The sequence below is a fragment of the Terrapene carolina genome, unplaced genomic scaffold (assembly GCF_002925995.2).
Source record: "Terrapene carolina triunguis isolate 2854851 unplaced genomic scaffold, T_m_triunguis-2.0 Scaffold234, whole genome shotgun sequence".
Classification (NCBI taxonomy): domain Eukaryota; kingdom Metazoa; phylum Chordata; order Testudines; family Emydidae; genus Terrapene; species Terrapene triunguis.
This window is the reverse complement of record NW_020664585.1, coordinates 16,238,119-16,258,490: the sequence shown is the minus strand read 5'-3', so window position 1 is coordinate 16,258,490 and position 20,372 is coordinate 16,238,119. Positions and strand designations below refer to the sequence as shown.

Below are 20,372 nucleotides of genomic sequence, written 5' to 3'. Positions count from 1 at the left end.
AAATGATTTTGTGCTTTAAATACTTGGCTAAGGGACATGGACAGATTTGTTCCATTCCTAAATAGCTTTAGTTTCAGGACCTAGGTTATATACCTTCATCCTATTCTATAGGAAACTGTTGCAATTAAATAGCAGTTAAGAACAAAATAATCATAGGGATGGACTGGACCACAGGAGGCAATCTAGGTCATGCCCCTATGATGAGCAGGATTAAGTACCCCTAAAATTATTCCTGCCAAGTGTTTGTCTAACCTGTTCTTTAAAACTTCCAATGACAGAGACCACCCTGGAAGCCTATTCCAGAGGTTAACTACCCTTATCAATGGAAAGTTGTTTTGAATATCTAACCTAAATCTCCCTTGCTTCAGATTAAGCCCATTACTTCTTGTCCTACCTCCCGTGCATATGGAAAACAATTGATCACCGTCGTCTTTCTTTGAAGACTTATCGGTCCTCAGTTGTCTTTTCTCAAGACTAAACATACCCAATTATTTTGTTGTTTTTTTACCTTGTCCTCACAAGTCAGGTTTCCGAAACCTTTTATTATTTTTATTTCTCTCCTCTGGACTCTCTCCACTTTGTTTATATCTTTCTTAAAGTGTGGTACCCAGAACTGAATGCAGTACTCCAGGTCAGGCCTCAGACTAGTGCGGAGTAGAGCAGCACAATTACCTGCTGTGTCTTATATACAACACTCCTGTTAATACATCCACAATGATATTAGACTTTTTTGCAACTGCATCACGTTGTTGACTCGTATTCAATTTGCGATCCACTATAACCACCAAATCCTTTTCAGCAATACTGCTGCCTAGCCATTTATTTCCCATTTTGTATTTGAGAATTTGATTTTTCCTTTCTTTGCATTTATCTTTATTGAATTTCATCCTGTTGATTTCAGACCACTTCTCCAATTTGTCATGGCCATTTTAAATTCTAATCCTTTCTGCCAAAATATTTGCTACCCCTCCCATCTTGGTGTAATCCACAAATTGAATAAGCACACTCTTCACGCCATTATCCAAGTGATGGATGAAAATTTTGACTAATACCAGACCCAAGACAGATCCCTGTGGGACCCCACTAGATACATCCTCCCATTGATAATTACTGTACTCTGAATACGGTCTTTCAACCAGTTATGTACCTATCTTATAACAATTTAATCTAGATCACATTTCCCTAGTTTGTTTATGAGACTTATGTGGCAATGTGTCAAAATCAAGATATATCATGTCTACTGACTAGGCCAGTAACCTAGTCAAAGAGGGAAATTACTGTTCAAGAACAAGTCATGCCAAACAAACCTAGAGATAAGTGAATAACAATTTCATCCGTTAGTTCATGTATCAGGTAGAGATGGACCTGAACAAACCCTCTTTTGTCCAAACACTTCCAGTCTCCCTAATGGGATGAACCAAACCCCAGAGCTGGGCCCATCTCCAATACCCGAGTATCTAACCGCAACCTATATTATGCCATTATACACATGTACTAAAAGCTGATGGTTTGTTTAATCCAAATAAATTGTAGTTTTCAATTTAATTAGTATTAACCAGGTTTGACTGCATCGAAAAGCAAATCAGAGACATTTAACTAATGGACAGGATTTCCCTGCCCCTTGCTCAAGAGATGGACAGTCTAAGGACTTAACCACTCCAGGACAACAAGTGTCACAAACTTTAAACCAACTCCAGAGGGCTTAAGCCCCTCAACAGATTTCCTGAAAAGACTTGGTTATCTCACCAATCTGCTATTCCGACTACAGCTGCAGCCTTCACTGACAGAATGACACCATATTCCCCCCTCCCCCCCACACATACTTCTTGTGTTCTCCCCTTTATTGTCTGCTCAGTTTATTTTCACCTTAACACCTGTAGAAGTAAGGGCTCTAAAAGCAAAGCAAAGGCACCATGCTGTGCTGTATTTACTATTTTTTTTAGTTTTGCACAAGAGAAATCAATACTTGCATTGTTTGTGATATTCACTGCCAAACAGGACACTCTGCAGAGGAGACAAATTAGCCGATAGTTTTGTCAACCTACTTTATAATGATGAAGGATTTTAGCAACATCGTTTTTCTAACAATGGACTAGAAATGGGCATTTTGCTCACGACCTGCCCCAGTTTAACAATCATGTTTTCCCATTAGCACTCTATCCCATTCCCTTCTGACTCACACGGGCTCTCCTCAGTTCCAGCCATCAGAAGCTTATCTCCCCACCCCACCTGTCAGAAAGATGAGCCATGTCCTTCAAGGAGGAGGAAACAGGGAAAAGCTACTCTTTAGACTTCTTTTCCCACTATGGGCAGAGCACTCTGGACAATGCCACAGAAAACTTTTTCTATTAGATGGGACCATTTCTGAAAACATTGTGCACCGTCCCACACCATGTTAACAGATTTATCCACAAATAAGCAGCCTGAAGCTGGAAGTGTTTTCCCGCCAGAGAGCGTGGCAGGGAAAAGTCACAGATGTTCAATGAGATCCAAGGCTAGGCAAATTCTGTCCTTACAGGCTAGTCTGATATGCATTTAAAAATGAACAGCCATTGGCGAAAAGCAGCTCACATTTTTAAGACACTAGATCCTTGCTTGAAAAATTGCATTATATCACCAGTTCCATTCCACATGGCAACCAAATGAGTCATCCCAGGGCAGAATACACTAACAAAGCCAGGCAGTCACCCCGAACCTGCTTCTCTCTTTTAAATACACCAACTTGTTTATAGGTTGTCTTGACCAGACACTGAAGAAAAGGTGCCAAAACCTACGGCTATTTCCATTTAAACACATTCAGCTGTTCATTGGGCAGAGATTTGTGATTAAGGTCCTGTGGACACCAATTTAACTTTCTAGAGATATCTGCAAGTAGAACTGCTCCTTTCCTAGTTCACAGTTTCTTAAAGCCAACATGAACACTGGATCAACTGAACCCAATGATTACATTTATGACACATTTCTATAAGGCAGTGGTTCTCAACCAGGGGTCTGGGGCTCCCTGGGGGGCTGCGAGCAGGTTTCAGGGGGTCCGCCAAGCAGGACCAGCATTAGACTCACTGGGGCCCAGGGCAGAAAGCCGAAGCCCCACTGCGTGGGGCTGAAGCCCAGGGCCCTGAGCCTCACCATCTGGGGCTGAAGCAGAAGCCTGAGCAGCTTAGCCTCATGGTGCCGCAGGCAATTGCCCCGCTTGCTACCCCCTATGCTGGCCCTGGCTTTTATATGCATAAAACCAGTTGTTGGGGGGGCCTCAGAAAGAAAAAAGTTGAGAACCCCTGTTATAAGGGAATTGTGACCATCAGTTTTTAAAGCTGCTCCTTAGCTTGCCCAATGAACCCTAGGGAAGTTGACTAAGATTCAGAAAACCTAACAGCACTGTCTCCCAACAGTCTGTTAACTACCGCAATGTTCATTTGCTGCTCTGCATGAACAGCTCTTATTAGCTACTGTAGTTTCGTTTGCTCACATAAAGATTCCCACAGAAAACTCACTTTAATATGGCTTTAATAATACATGAAACAGATTAATCTAGAATTGTTGGTTTTTGAAAAAGCACTTCCTTGTGTCACTCAAACCAAATGCATTTGATCATTAAAACTTGCATGATTTTTCCGTCTTCAAAATGAGATTCTGCCTCAGCTGAAAGCTGATTTCATCAGAGTCAATTATGCTCCATGGCCCAGATCTGACCTGAGCTGTTAAACTGTTTTGAAACTGCAATTTTATTTTGCTTATCTTTCTGAACAATTCAAAATAGCAGCAATCTTGTTAGAACCGACAGGACCCAGGAACTATCGGGTAAACTGGCTGTTTTGCAGGAAACTTCTTGTAGGAAAAGAAAAAGTCATAAACGTTAATTTGTTTTTCCTCCTCAAGTACACTTCAGTAAATGGTTTTTTCCTGTCCCTCGTTTCCCAAGAGGTATCATCCATCAAAATGCTGATGGGATTAATCTTTTGACCTAATCTAGTATGTGGTATGTAGTCAGACTAGCATTATCCGTATAGATTAAATTTGGGTTCCTCAAAATTATCAAAGAAAACCTCTTGAACAACATGTAATCTTAGCAGCCACAATCTCAGCAGCCTAGCTGCGTAGGCAAGGAGATTAGGGAGACAAGGTGGGTGAGGTAATATCTTTTATTGGACAGAAGTTGGTCCAATAAAAGATATTACCTCACCCATCTTGTTTCTCTAATATCCTGGGACTAACACAGCTACAACACTGCACAGGCAATGAGACGCAGTCGTGACTCCCAGCAGGCACATCCACAAAACACTGTTGTCAGCAAAGTCCACCCCCAGCTTTTTTTCCCCTTCTTCTTTAAAAAGAAAATAGAATGTTTGCACAAGATGCATTTCTCTGTAGAAATCTTGTGTGTGTCCATTCTTCTCTGCCTGGCACCCACACTGCAACCACATTTAGCAGTAAATTAAAGGGCTGAGGCCTGCCTTATGCCATACATTTAAAGTTGGTTCTACTTTCCTTTTTTACTTTGGATTTCTCAATCCTCTAACAAGTAGTTATCAAACCCATTTGTCCAAAAAGTAAAGTGCTCATTTAAGCACTTAAAAACCACCTAGAACATATTTCAGGCCCAGCCTAAATTTTTTATCCTTAAAAGGTCTCTCTGCTCTGCAACCTAACCATGGGCCCAGCCCTGAATCGGTACGTGTGTGAAGGCTCTTTGCATCTTCAAGGAGCGCGGAGTATCTTGCACGATTAGACCCAGAAAAAAAAACTGGTACTGAAGCACAAGTCTAGCAAGATACAGCCACAGTTTCCTTAGCAAAGAGAGCCAACCTGCGTCTATAAATAAACCAGTATACAGACTGAGGCCAATATGTCAGTTCATAAATAACTCAGTCTCATTGCCCATAAAATACTTGATTCCTAGTTAAAAATTTAAGTGTTTAACTACATATAACACCACCACCCTAATCTTATATGGTGCTTCAGTAAATCTCAAGGTGTTTCATAAAGGAGGTGAATAGCAGTATCCCCATTTTACAGGAAACTGGGGCACAGAGAGGAGATGTGACTTGCTCAAGGTGACGCAGTAGGTAGTGGTAGAGCTGGCAATAGAATCCAGGTATCCCGAGTCCCAATTCGGTGCTCAATCCACTAGGCCACATTGCTTCCCTATCCATAGTATAAACTATATGTGCAATGTGGGGGAGCTAACATTTTCTTTGATTCATTTTCCTTACCTTTTTTCTTTTCCTTTTTTAAATAAAGAAAATGAGAAAAATGCTTGTGTGTATTAATTTTTTTCATTTAGACCCACTTAGATCTTGACAGTCACATCTCATTTAGGTGACTGGTGTTCACAGAAGAGAGTTTTCTGCAGGGCAGAGTTTACAGGGCAGCACTGCATCAGTTTGCATGGCAAAGGCTGTATCTTTGCAACAGAAACACAAACATTTTTATTTTAAATGAAAGCTTGAGATTTGCAAAAAATGGTAGCATGCAGTAAAAATCACAGGAGATCCCCAAATTACCGCTGAAAAGAGTACTATGCACCAAATGTTTGTGAAGAGATTTCACTTCTCCCAACAGCTGAAATACACACACAATGCCAAAGAAAACCAGAGCACAATCCATCAAAATCTCCCTCTGGACCTCCAGTCTCTGGATGCCCTGAAAAGCTACAGGGGCTGCTGACTACAGCAGGCAAAATTACCATTATCAGGGGAAGTTCAACCAGCAGTGGATGACATAAAACCTCCAAAAGACCTAAATTAATGTGAACTAGTGGTGAACTGTAAAGCTGACAGTGAAAAGCGGATTGCGAGGAAAGTGTAGAAGGGAAGAGGAGAGCTCTTGTAAATAACCTCCTATGTCTCCTGCTCTACACAACACCCTATGCTTGTGTCTATTGTGGAGAAAGTGCAAAATTGTGTTTTGAGAGTGGATCCCATGTTTTGTCCCTGGATGGAGGCACTTTCACCCAACCCTAGGCTTAATCTGCCCCCATTATCTCCCGTGGCCGCTTAATCAATAGAAACCTACATAAAAACAGCCATACTGGGTCAGACCAAAGGTCCATCTAGCCCCGAATCCTGTCTTCCAGCAGTGACCAATGCCAGGGCCCCAGTGGGAATGAACAGAACAGGTAATCATCAAGTGATCCATCCCCTGTTGCCCATTCCCAGCCAGCTTCTGGCAAACATAACTAGTGCTGGGAATGAGCAACAGGGAATGGATTACCTGCTCTGTTCATTCCATTTGGGACACCTGGCATTGGCCACTGTCGGAAAACAGGATACTGGGCTAGATAGACCTTTGGTCTGACCCAGTATAGCCGTTCTTATGTTGGTTTCTATTGATTAAACTGGCCTCAGGCGATAATGGGGGCAGATTAAGCCTAAGGTTGGGTGAAAGTGCCTCCATCCAGGGAAAAAACATGGGTTCCAGTCACAAAATGAGTAGTCGAGTATTGTACATGAGAAGAGAAGCAGCACACTGACATGCATCTATTATTTCAACGGAGTACAAAATAAAGGTATAAGCACTGTATCTTGCTCATTTTGCAAGTCCCTTTAAAAATCCCCACCGCCCACTTTCCTTATTTTCAAGAGCACATACCCAGATTAGTGCATTACCTTTTGCTGCTTCGGACCGCTTGGGCAAATCAAGTGTATCAAAGTTCCTGTCCAGATCTCCATTTTTCTTTCCTGTACATAAAATAGGACAATAAATGAGAAAGGGTTTCAGTGAATGGATAGAACAGTTACTGTACTGTGCATCTACAGTATGAAAGGTGGTAACAGGACCAGAATATAAACAATAAAATCTCCTTTATTTGTATATATTCAGCCTTCAATCCGCACATGTAGCCATTGTGTCTGTATGAGCAATTTAGGTACAAAACTGCACACCTCCTGGCTTGATTTACAAAGGTTCTGACTATCTGCAGTTCCCTTCAATTCAGTGAGTCTTGTGGGTAGCTCAACTCCTCTGAAATTCAGGCCCTTTAGCTTCATTGTCAAGTTATTTTCCTCACTCATAAATCCAGTGTATTGTGCCCTTATAAACAATGTAGACAAAAATTCTTGCCTCATGTCTTCCAGCTGCATGAGGCTTTTTGTCTGTTTTTTAGTAGAAGATACATCTTGACTACTAGATTCACTGTGAACAGCTATACATTGGAACAAGGATGAGGTGCAGAGAGAAACAGAATGGGCCCCCTTTTCAGTGCTATTTGCTTAAATAGTTCTGCAGGAAGGCCTGGATTTAATAAATTGCAAAGAGGATGGCAAATAACCTTAAACTGCCCTTCAATCAACACAATGTAATTTTGGCTGCTTATTAGAAACCAAGGGAAATGATTTTGTGCTTTAAATACTTGGCTAAGGGACATGGACAGATTCATACCATTACCTTAACTTTAATTTAAAGGAAGTTTAATTTAGCAGAAGGTAGCACGCTGGACATTTTGACAAAACCCATGTAAAAATGGGCTTGCTGGTGCATGCATGAATTCAGGCTTTGAATTCAGGGCTCTGAAAATAGAACATAAGAATGGCCATACTGGGTCAGACCAATGGTCCATGTAGCCCAGTATCCTGTCTTCCGACTGTGGCCAGTGACAAGTGCTTCAGAGGAAATAAACAGAACAGGGAAATTATCAATTATCCCCCATCATCCAGTCCCAGCATCTGGCAATCAGAGGCTTAGGACACCCAGAATATGGCTAATAGCCATTGATGGATCTATCCTTCATGAAGTTACAGGATTCTTTTTTGAACCCGGCTACAGTTTTGGTCTTCACAACATCCCCTGGCAACGAGTTCCACAGGCTGATTGTGCACTGTGTGAAGAAGTACTTCCTTTTGTTTATTTTAAACCTGCTGTCTATTAATTTCATTGAGTTATCCCTCGTTCTCGTTATTTTTCCCTTCACATAAAACATTTCCTTATTCACTTTCTCCACACCATTCATGATTTTATAGATCTCTATCACATTCCCCCATAGTCATCTCTTTCCAAGCTGAATAGTCCCAGTCTTTTTAATCTCTCCTCATATGGAAGCTGTTTCATCCCCATATCATCTTTGTTGCCCTTCTCTGTACTTTTTCCAATTCTAATGTATCTTTTTTGAGAGGGGATGGTCAGAACTGCACACAGTAGTCAAGGTGGGGATATACCAAGGATTTATATACAGTAGAACCTCAGAGTTACGAACTGACTGGTCAACCACACACCTCATTTGGAACCAGAAGTATGCAATCAGGCAACAGACAGACAGAGCAAGCAAATACAGTGCAGTACTGTGTAAAACAAACTGCTAAAAAATAAAATAAAGAGAAAGTTTAAAAAAAGATTTGACAAGGTAAGGAAACAGTTTCTGTGCTTGTGTCATTTAAATTAAGATAGTTAAAAGCAGCATTTTTCTTCTGCAAAGTGAAGTTTCAAAGCTGTATTAAGTCAATGTTCTTTCAAAAGTTTACAACTGAACAAACCATAACATTTTGGTCAGTTACAAACCACCTCCATTCGTGAGGTGTTCGTAACTCAGAGGTTCCACTGTAAGGTATTATAATATTTGTCTTATTATCTATCCCTTTCATAATGGTTCCTAACATTGCTAGCTTTTTTGACTGCCACTGCACATTGAGCGGATGTTTTCAGAGAACTATCCACAATGACTCCAAGATCTCTTTCTTGAGTGGTAACAGCTAATTTAGACCCTATCATTCTGTATGTATAGTTGCAATTATGTTTTCCACTGTGCATTACTTTGCATTTATCAGCATTGAATTTCATCTGCCATTTTGTTGCCCAATCATCCAGTTTTGTTAGATCTCTTTATAACTCTTCACAGTTTGCTCTGGGCTTAACTATCTTGAGTACTTCTGTATCATCTGCAGATTTTGCCACCTGACTGTTTACCCCTTTTTCCAGACGATTTATGAATATGTTGAACAGCACTGGTCCCAGTATAGATCCCTGGCAGACACAGCTATTTCCTCTCTCCATTCTGAAAACTGACCATCTATTCCTTTATTTTCTGTCTTTTAACCAGTTACTGATCCACGAGAAGACCTTCCTTCTTATCCCATGACTGCTTACTTTGCTTAAGAGCCTTCAGTGAGGGACCTTGTCAAAGGCTTTCAGAAAGTACAAGTACACTATATCTACTGGATCAGCCTTGTCCACGTTTGTTGACTCCTCAAAAGAATTCTAATAGATTGGAGAGGCATGATTTTCCTTTACAAAAGCCGTGTTGACTCTTCCCCAACACATTGCATTCTTCTGTGTCTCTGATAATTCTGTTCTTTACTATAGTTTCAACCATTTTACCTGGTACAGATGTTGGGCTTACTTCTGGCCTATAATAGCCAGGGTCACATCTGGAGCCTTTTTTTTAAATTGGCATCACATTAGCTATCCGCTAGACATGTGGTACAGAAACTGATATAAGCAATTGGTTACGTACCACTGTTAATAGTTCTGCAGTTTCATATCTGAGTACCTTCATAACTCTTGGCTGAATACCATCTGGTTCTGGTGACTTAGTACTGTTTAGTTTATCAATTTGTTCCAAAAATAGCAAGGTGGGGAAGGATGGTTTAATTTTCACCATTTTTCCCCTACTAAGAGGGAGGGAGGGAGGAAACAGTCTGCTCTGGGGCAACCACACCTTGATATTGTGTTGACTTCAGGGCTCCTTACTATCAGAAAAGCATTGACAGATTGGAGAGAGACTTTACAGGAAAAGCAAAAGGCTGGAGGACTTATGAGGAAATATTACAATATTTACAGTTTAGCTCTGGTTAACAACTAAGTGTGGGGGCAATCACATAATTACTTTTCACAAGGCATAATAATCAAGACGGGAAAGGAATTATTTAGGATGGTACAAAGCAGTTTAACTAGGAGCAATGGGATGAAGTTCGGAACACCACAATTTAAGCAAGCTAGCAGTGCATCTACTGGACTGCAGAATAATCTCCCACATGAAGAGTTGGAAGCTGCATCATTTGAGACATTTAAAAACATATAGGACAAAGCACTTGAAAATATAATGTAGTGAGCAATCTGGCTGTGTTGTAGGATTTGGTCATGAGATGTGAAAGACCTAGGAGTCTGAAATGCAAGAAGCATCACTAGCTTGTCAATATTTTTGGCTCCAAAATAAACTAACAGCTCCCAAACCATTCCGGGCCTGTTTCACCTTCCACTGGAGTCAGTAGGAGCCCTTCAATTTACTTCAATGTAACTGGATCAGTCCCTTAAAAAACATTTACCAACATGACAATTGCCGACCAAATTCATCTCCACAGACTACGGTTTGCCCCTACACCACTGCATATGGCTACCCCTTTTGTTCTGTATCAGACACCGGAAACATGCATCTAAAGCTTTGTTGGTTTGAAAAGTATGTTTTCTTAGTTGTACCAGACCATGAAGTCCCATTTTCTTATCTGCCAAAAGTTCATACCACCACATTTTGTTCCATTCCTTTTGAAAAATATCTTTGCTAAAATGAGGGATGGGAATTAGTGATAGCCTTAAACCCTCACTCCAATTCTTGGGCCATGCAAAAACTCAGTCATATGTTGCTTGGGGAGCTAGTGACACACAGAGGAAGACAAAATGTCAGGCATTATGATAGGATGTTACTTTTTATGGTGACAGTTGAGCCTGGCTGTTCAGCTGAAAACCCTGCTCTGGTTGTGACTGTTCAGAGCTAAGAAAAATCCCACGACAAAGGGAAAGAGGGACAGTGAAGGGAGGGTGGCTTAAAATTAGTGTTGGGAAAAGAAAAGCTCTAAATGAAGACAGAGGAACTAGCCTCCATTTTATCTAAAGAATTTAGTTTGGGTAATAATTTTACTGCAAGCCATTAAGTTTTGTGTCCCTAGCACTGGCAAGTTTCAACCTCAGGGCAGTTTTACTCTGAAAATAAGCTTGTTAAAAGTGGCACCTTACTGAACAGATCTGTTCAAAGCCCTATTTACTTTAAAATACGGTTTTGTTTTGTTATTCCTGTTAGCCCTGCCGAGTTAGCACGGTAAGAAAATGAGCTCAATTCCTCTCCTTCTTGTGCATCATCAATTGAATTGTTAATTAAATTCAAACAAGATACTCTTGTGCATAATCTCTGAAGACCCAGCTTATGCAGGTAACACAGAACCTATTTTAGGCTTCAGAGTGCAACTGCCTGTTTATTAAGCAGTATTTCACACAGCAAAAAGCATTCTACCTGTCCTCTGTAATCCTCATTGACTGCCATTCAATTTCTGGGCAAGGTATAGGTGCTGGCTTTCACCTACGAAGCCCTCAGTGGTTTGCCTCATGGCCACATGAGAAACAGCTTCTCTTCTCATGTGATAGGACAGCAGTTGTAATCAGCTGGCAGTTTAAAGGGAAAGCATTATTTTCTCAGTGAGGAGAGTCCTCAGTGAGTACTTTTCCCTGCTGGTCCACCAAGTACCAGGGTTGGGAAACTGCAGATCATGTTGCAAGGCATCTAAAGTTTCCAGGGTTTTTCCTGTGGGGAGGAGCGGATTAGGAAGGAGAAGTCTGTAATGTAGGGGAGGAGCCAAGAGAAGTCTGCATGAGGATGGGAAGGTTCATACAATTATGGCCTTTTTTGAACCATTGAGTTGTATTGGTTTAAACTGGTTTCGGCAGCACCCACATGAGAGGATGGGCACTTGTAAAAATGGATTACATTTACCAATTTTAAAATCCATTCATAATTTTATCAGAATTACAAAATTGGATGACATGAATCTCTTCCCCAACTGATGTCACACACAACTTACAATGTAAGATCAGCCCTGTCCTACAAAAGTTCAGCCCTAAGCCCCTGACAAATTCAGCCATTCCTGCAGTGACCGTCACGGAGCACAGTGATGCTTAATGATTCCACTGGCAGATGACACTAAAAAGTTTTAAAGTGCAAAGTTTGTGCTTATAGATTTGTTTCCCTTCCTACCCCTGACACGCAGAAGATATTGTCAGATCTGAAGCCCAGCTCAGAACCTCACCAAAAGACAGGCAGCTTTTAATACAGCTGCTGAGAGGTCTGTTTTCTGGGGCCAGGCTATAGTGGCTGGCACAGTGTTTTGGTGTGGGAAAGCAGCCTGGCAGGAAAGTTGCTTGTGTAATACATGATTTACAATCATATAAACCGTGAAATTAAAGCGTCTTCCTTCACATAAGGATTTATCAAAAACATTACTCTGGCTCATGTACTGTCATCCTCACTGGGTCAAATGCTTTCTAAAAAGTTGGTGAGGACTTCAGGATGCGACCCTGTGTTATTTACGACTAATATTTCAGTGTTCTTCCCACAACAGTTCTATGCTTCCCTGAAAAAGCCCAAAGGATAGCCCATGTCCCCCTTCCATTTTACACCACACTTCCCTCAAGGACAAAATCCCCAGCCCGCATCTTTCTGGGTGAGAAGAACTGAAAGGGAAAGAGCCCCATAAGGGCCAGTTAATAACACACTGCTAATTCATCAGCTAGAAAGATGCCCAGTTAAGTGACATGAGGCATTTGCTCCTCTCAGGGGCTGAGTTCCAACTTAGCAACACTCCTGTTCCAGGGCCTGATTAGTGGGAAGCTAGAAAGCGGGGTCTCCCTAATGACTCTGCAGACCACCACAGGCTTTTCACCCTAGTCCTCTTCAGTCCATTGCGCCAGCAGCAACTAACACTCATCGTCACCCGAAACCTATCCCATTCCAACAGCCACCATCAAATCAATGGCAATAAACAGAACAGCACTTTTCATCTTCAAGCCACTGTATGAACTAACGAATCCTCAAAACTACCAGGTGAGGGAGGTAAGCATTAGCCTCATTCTGCAGAGGGGGAAACAGATGCTCAGGTAGGTTAAGTGATTTGCCTAGGATGACAAATGGAGTTAGTAAACAGGGATTTCTGGCGCCCACTCACACATTCAGACCACTAGACTATGTCTCTCACTAGCCTTGGTGAGAAAAATTTGGCCGTATGCATTTACCTGATCCCTTAGCACATGAATATAGAGCCAAATGCCCAAGTGCAATTCGATGCACTTAGTGGGCTTACACTTCGGATGAATATGGCCCTGTATTCTTTACTGAGTGTGGCCCCTTCCAAATAGCACCAACAAGACTGGAAATAGCCCCTTCATCAGATGGGCAGTTTGCGTGCACCTAAGAGATCTCCAAGCGACAGCAGCAGAAATGAGCATCAGGGAAACACAGAGTTAACCCCTTGTATTGCAGGTATTGGGTCAGTATTGCAGGTATTGAGGCCACTGTGCCACCTCTAATCCTTGCATGTAAAAGGAGAAAGGAAGGAGATTATGGCAATGTTGGAAAGAGTGTACTGGAAGGACTCACCTTGATTGAACCACTCCTCTAATTACCAGAAAAGCAGTAAAGGAAAAACAAAAGTTTATAGGAAGGAAGAAGATACAAAGGAACAATCACAAAGAGGCAGAATTTCACAGCACAGAATCAAACCTGAAATTTACCGGGCTGCACTAACTCTCACTAATAAAAACACTTTCCCCTTCCCTCTTGTTCCTGCTGAAAGAGTGTTTTTTCCCCTGAAGATTCTTTTTCTTTTTAGTTATTTCCAAAAATGCTGAAGGTAGCGGGGGAAAGGAGGCAGACTAGCCCTTTGCAGAGGTGTTTGAAATGCTATGATCAATGACCATGAAATAAAATAACAAAACATCACAAGATTTAAAAAAAAGAAAAAAAGGACAAAAGAAATGATCTATTTTCAAGTGCTAGACTGAGAAGAGTAAGAAATTTTTAGTCTAGATTTTCATAGAAATTTACAAGTAAGAGAAGGATTATTTTATTTATGTTTTTAAAAGCAGACTTACTAATAGATTTTTTTTATTTTTTTTAAATACTAAGCCTGCCCGTTCCTCTCAACCCTTCTGATCTGCACATCACCAGCTGGGAGCTCTGCATTGCTACTAGTCAATTCCATCCTAGAAAACAGCATGAATTTTTACAGCTAAGAGCTGCATGGGAAAAGTACTGAAACATGCTTGGGAAAAATAATTGGGATTTTCTGCTAAACATTGTGAGCCAAAATTGAAAGGCCATCAAGTATCTGCATCTCTCACTCAAGTCAATTGCAGTTTGTCCTCAATGTCCCTCACGATTTTGACCCCCATTTTCCCTAAAATACAATCCCAAAATTTTTGGCTGATAAATTCAGAAACCATATACAGACAGAGTACATATATAGCACTGGGTCCTATGGGAAGTGGACAGATATCTGACATACAAGAGCAGAGCAGTCATTTAGAAGTCCTCAGGCTCTTCACTCATCAAGATGAAAATCATTAGATCTCAGCAATCATGCTTTCTCTCTCTTCCCTTCCCCCCCCCCCCCGGGAATATATTTCACACATCAGATGTATTTTTCACATGCTTCCACCCCAATGGCATTGCTTTCAAGTGGCAGGATAATATGGACCCACAAATGGAAAGAGCAGATGGCTCAAGTGAGCATAAGTTAATTGTTTGTAAAGAAAATCATATTACCTTTTCTCATATACACTGTATAAGTCCTGGCCAAGCAAGTGATGTTTTCTGCCTCCTCAAAGAGTTTTTCCAATTGCTAAAGACCTATTTTTTTTATTTAAAATTATATTAGGTCACGCTGAAGACAGACTGTGGTTACTGTGATACATACTACAATAACTACTGTAGTACACTGAACTAGAACAACTTGACACCAAATATTTAAGTTCAGTATATGTGGGGGGGACTAAATTTTTAAACCTAGGACTATAGGTTAGGGCCCTCAAATTTGTGCACTCAAATTAGAGCAATTCCATACCTGGCCAATTATCAGCATTAAAAAAAACCCAAACAGTATTTGGCTACCTATAGTAATCTGAGTACACACAAACAAAGAACTGTGTGCCCAACTTGAAAACTTTAAGAGAGAATTGTCTGGAAGTTGAATTTCCTAAACTAATGAGCAACTATAGAAGTTGAGTGTCAGTATTTGAAAGGAAGATAAAAAGGAGGTTTACTGAGACTTTATTAATCCCCTCTTGAGATGCAACATATTTGTGACACTCGTACCCAACAGGGAGAGAACAGGTCTAAAGTGATTGACAATTAAAAGCTACTAGAATCACATTTGCAATTTAAATGAATGTAAGAGTGATGGTGTTGTGCTTTTTTAAAAAAATGTGATAGATTAAAAAATATGAAACAGGCAGAGACAGGACAACCATGCATGGAAATTAGCGTGTACTTGGCTTGTTTCCAGATAAATCAGCAAACGCTGTGGAGCAAGATGGATGGAACTAATGTGAAACTTTCAGGGGATTTGATGCATGAGGCGACACTGGCACATGATGAGACTCTGAACACATCAGCCTTCGCCAGCAGTGGACATGAAGGGGCTGGTCATACTTCAGTGCACATAACCACTATTGTTAAATGGATGTTACATATACGTATCAATGAGAAAATAGTTCCTAAAATAGTTAGTAATAATGAACAGGGAAGATCAACATGTGCCCCAATCCTGCAAACACAGAATCACAGAGTTAGAAAACATGCAACTGTATAACTCTACTCATGTGAGTAGTCCCACTGGTGCCAATGAAGTTACTTATGTTAGGAAATTACACAAGCTTGCTTGCAGGAGCAGGGGTATACACAGCAATGTGACCCCAAGAATCACTCTTATTTATGAGACCACTATGACACAAACCTTTAGCTTTCTTCCCTCCAAAGCAGCCAGCGTCATCTTTCTTCTTCTTCTGAGAGCCTCCTGTGCTGGTAGGCTGATTTGCATCCAGCTCTTGGTACTTGTCAGCTCCTGGGACCTCTTTGTGGACGTGATATGAAAGGTTTCGCATAATGCACACACAGTTCTCCACAGACTGTTAGAAGAGATTTAAATTGGGAAAAAAAAAAAAAACGAACACACCCTCATATTTGCAAACTTTTACATGGGGGGAAGAAAATAAAAATTCTTCCTCAGGGAAGAATGAAGTTTTCGAAGTGGATTTGATCAAATAAGCCTTAATTTAAGGTTCTATTAAACCAATGTTTTAAATTTAATTCCCTTCATAAATAGCACCTATGCAAGACGCAGGTTCTCTGATCAAAGACACCACCAGATCTTGTTTAAAGAATATAGATTTACTAGAAGTTCAAATTGACTATAAAAGATGTCCTGGGCAGTTACTAGATCATCAAACATTTTCCTTTTCCGATACACCCTTCCCCCACATCAAGAAACCCATTTAACTGAACTTCCTCTGGCCCAAACTTCAGGCTTGCATTGAAGTCAATAGGAGGACAAGCAGACCTTGTAGTAATAGTTAATCCTTAACAGTTCTCTGTAGGTTGCAAAGGAAAACATCAGGTGGTTTCAAAATCAACGTACAAAATGGTCTGTGATTAAGTGACAAAGCTTTCGAGTGCAGTTTGCTTCTGCAGGTCTCATACAGACAGACTCATTAGTTTGAAAAAAATATAAAGCGAAGACATTTTATATAGCCAACAAAGCATTCAGAATAATAAAGTTCTACCACATTCCCTGATTTCTCAAGTACATGAAGGTTTTTGGCCTTCTGCCTCGTAAGTTATTTACATGTCATGGGATGTGATAAAACCATATGGGCCAAGTTGTACCCTTAGAGAGCAATCAACAGTTGCTGACTTCAGTGGGAGCAACATGAGAACAGAATTTGGCCTCGGAACAGTACGTACAATATTGTCTCAACAAGACTAAGTTCTCTTGGGCAGGGACTGTCTCCTTAGCTATATTTTATACAGAGCCCATCATAATGGGGCCCCAATTCTGACTTAGGGCATGAACATAAAATAACTGCAGAATAATTATAATAATAAAATGCCATTGCATTTACTGTAACATTATCTTTCCACTTGCTTCCCTCCCACCCCCCCAATATTCCTTACTCATATCAGATAAGCTAACAATGGTATCATTCTGATGACCCAATTTATGAAACTAGATTATCCTTCCAGAATGTCCTTAGACAAATGCAGGCCTATTTTGCACAAGCAAACAAAACTCAGCTTCTAGTGAAGTCAGAGCTCGACCCCTTAACTAATGCAAACACTTATCCAAATTGTAGTACATGAGATCACCTTGTTATCTGTATCCTTCTTGCCGACTGCAGACTGTAGAGCATGAAGAAGAGCGTCCACTAAGCCATCACACTCTCTTAGTCTTCTCCGAGCTTCTGCGCCATCTGAACTTACATTCCTGACAAAGAACAAATGCAAAAGAAACATTTAGCACCGTAACCTTTACAGTAAAGGTCAAATCTATGCTGCTTTGTTCTTTGTTTTTGAAGAACCCAACACACGTGGATTAACCCTGGGAGTTTTCTGGTAATGAAAAGGGGATCTGCTGGAGAAAGTCTCACAAACCATGGGATCTTCTTTGCCTAGCGTCTGAAAAGCATGGACCACAAACCTGCAAATTATTAACTCTGAATGAAAACTGGATTAGATGGTTATAGGAAGTTTGATCAGCTCATTCTTCTGGGCTTCCATTGCAGCTCAAACCTCATGTGTCACAGCTACATTCACAATACTTATCCCAATTATTACACAGAACAAGCCCAACCCTGTAATCCCTTCTCACCTAAATTCATCTGAAGTAAGAGCACTACCTTTCAGGGCCTACAAGCCGAAAGTGTGTGTGGGTGAATGCTTCTACTTCTCTAGAGCGACAAGGTGGGTGAGGTAAAGTTTTTTTTATGGGACCAAGTTCTATTGGTGAACTAGACAAGCATTTGAGTTACACAGAGCTCTTCCTCAGGTCTGGGAAAGGTACCTAAATACAAGGTCGACCAGAGAGTTTAGCATAAGTAGTTAGCACATATTCTAACGGACCATTCAAGGTGAATTGGCCCATTAAAACCCCTTAGTCATAGAACAAAACGGGATGTTAGTGGGTTACAGATTGTTGTAATAAGCCATAAATCCAGTGTCTTTATTAAGACCATGATTTTTAGTGTCCAGCAATAATGTGAATTTAAGCTCCCAGGCTCATCATTTGAAAGCGCGGTGCAGATTTCCTTGGAGGATAAGGACTGATAGGTCAGATATAGAGTGATCACTTTTTTCCACAAAGTGTTCACTCACAGGTAATAGGGTATTTTTGTCTTTTATCATTTTCTTGTGAGAGTTCATTCAAGAGTGCAGCATTTAGTGCACTGGCTAAGGTACAGCACATGTTGTGATAGGCATATGTAGGACCCATGAATCTTGAAAGGTGTACTGTGCGGGGTGTTGATCATTGTAGCAGTGGAGATATGTTTGCTGGTTTTGCATCTCTTGGTCTGGTACCACTTTGACTTGGTGTGTCCTTGTCTGTGGGGAACATGCTTCTGGTGATGAGCTTGGAGACGCTGGGGGGGGGGGGGTTGTTTGTCTACTTCTATATGTAGTTCTTTATGTTGGCTCAAATTTTACTCCATTCCTGTGGAATTATGCAGCAGAATGTCTCATACAGCAGGGTATCCAACTGGTCTTTGTGTCAAGTTTTTAGGCAGGGCGAACTTCGCACAACCTCCCTCGTATCTCACTCTTCACTATCAGTCACTAATTTGCACCAGTCACAAGATGGCGAAACAGCTTTGTGGCCTATATCAATGATTTTGCTTCAGAGCAGTCTCTTCCACTGACAAATCTCCAGCAAATTAATATCTTCCAAATCCACCACAGCCTGAAAATGTTAAGAACATAACTGGTACTGTTCTGCTGCCTCGGGCCTGCCCCCACCTCCACAAACCATTTTTAAGGTTTAGGTTTAAGAATAGATGCAAAGCACTTGCCATTGTTAAGATGGCCAGCAACCCTGGAATCTTCAGAGGGGAAAGTTGGGTTATGGAAGGGAGCAGATGCCTCTGAGAAAAAAGTTGCAACTTTTGCCTAGCTGTGATGCAAAGTCAAGGGGAAGTAATGTTTTTGTCATGAGCAAAAGACATACTGTTTGTTTCCTTTATAGGCCCATCTGCCAGAACCTGAGAAGCAGAAAGAGGACAAGGGAGGACCTTCTGATGGAGATGCATAGGGACTTTGGCAAAAGATCAGACCTCCTCTCTGAGCTACAGAGGAAGGTGCTAGAGCAGGAATGGCAATTCCAGACTGCAGCTGAGAGGATGCTAGAGAGGGAAGAGGTGGTGGCTGAACACATTGCTCAGGAGAGAGCAGGACCACCAGTAGCAAAGTGAGGAGCACCAGCAGCAAATGGACATGTTCAAACACATGCTGGGTATTATGGCCAGCAGGTGCGTGAACAGCCAGGTCCTGGCCCCAGCCCAGGTTCAGGCCCAGCCTCAGTCTGCTGCCATCACCTCCCTGACATGCTACCATGAGTTGCAACCATGCTACCAGATCATTCACTCAGTGCTTGTGATCATAGTCCAGAACCATAGGCCTGCACAGGGACATTGCACAGATGTGGTTGCCCCATCTAAAAATATATATATACACACACACACACACACACACAGGAAAAGGTTCAGAAAAGGGAAACAAAAATGCTGAGGGATATGGAACAGATTCCATATGAGGAGAGATTAATAAGACTAGGACTTTTCAGCTTGGAAAAGAGACGACTAAGGGGGGATATGATAGAGGTCTATGAAATCATGACTGGTGTGGAGAAAGTAAATAAGGAAGTGTTATTTACTCCTTCCCAGAACACAAGAACTAGGGGTCACCAAATGAAATTAATAGGCAGCAGGTTTAAAACAAACAAAAGGAAGTATTTCTTCACACAACACAACACACAGTCAACCTGAAGAACTCCTTGCCAGAGGATGTTGTAAAGGCATGGACTATAACAGGGTGCAAAAAAGAACTAGGTAAGTTCATGGAGGATAGGTCCATCAATGGCTATTAGCCAGAATGGGCAGGGATGGTGTCCCTAGCCTCTGTTTGCCAGAAGCTGGGAATGGGTGACAGGAGATGGTTCACTTGAGGATTACCTGTTCTGTTCATTCCTTCTGGGGCATCTGGCATTGCCCACTGTCAGAAGACAGGATACTGGGCTAGATGGACCTTCGGTCTGACCCAGTATGGCCGTTCTTATGTTCTGAACATCTGCATTATGCGTGTCCACTCCCCCATCATGTCTGCAAGCAGCTTGCATACTTGCCTCAGGAAAGCATGTCACCACCTTCTCAGGGTGACAAGCCACTGCTGAAAGGCTGCTTCACTGCATCTCGTACCCAATATGGTGCTTGTGTGTCCAAAATGACTGTTGTATGAAGATCAGCATTTTGCAAAGCTCACTGTTTAGAATCAGATTCATGGCTTCCCACTGGAGTGCAGACAAACACCACCAATGGAAACGGTGCGCTGTAATAAATTGCTGGGCAAACACTACAAT

At 41.4% G+C, this 20,372-nt stretch overlaps 1 protein-coding gene across 2 annotated transcripts in view; it reads right to left on the bottom strand.

Annotated features, from left to right (window-relative positions):
- Positions 1–20,372, bottom strand: part of ARVCF (ARVCF delta catenin family member) — a 240,666-nt gene that overhangs the window by 53,562 nt on the left and 166,732 nt on the right. For both annotated transcript variants that reach the window (XM_026656880.1, XM_026656881.1), the window contains exons 6-8: positions 17,114–17,231; positions 15,705–15,876; positions 6,606–6,677 (exon numbers count right to left, since the gene is read on the bottom strand). In XM_026656880.1, the coding sequence (XP_026512665.1) occupies positions 6,606–6,677; positions 15,705–15,876; positions 17,114–17,231 (362 nt within the window). The remainder of the gene's footprint in view (positions 1–6,605; positions 6,678–15,704; positions 15,877–17,113; positions 17,232–20,372) is intronic.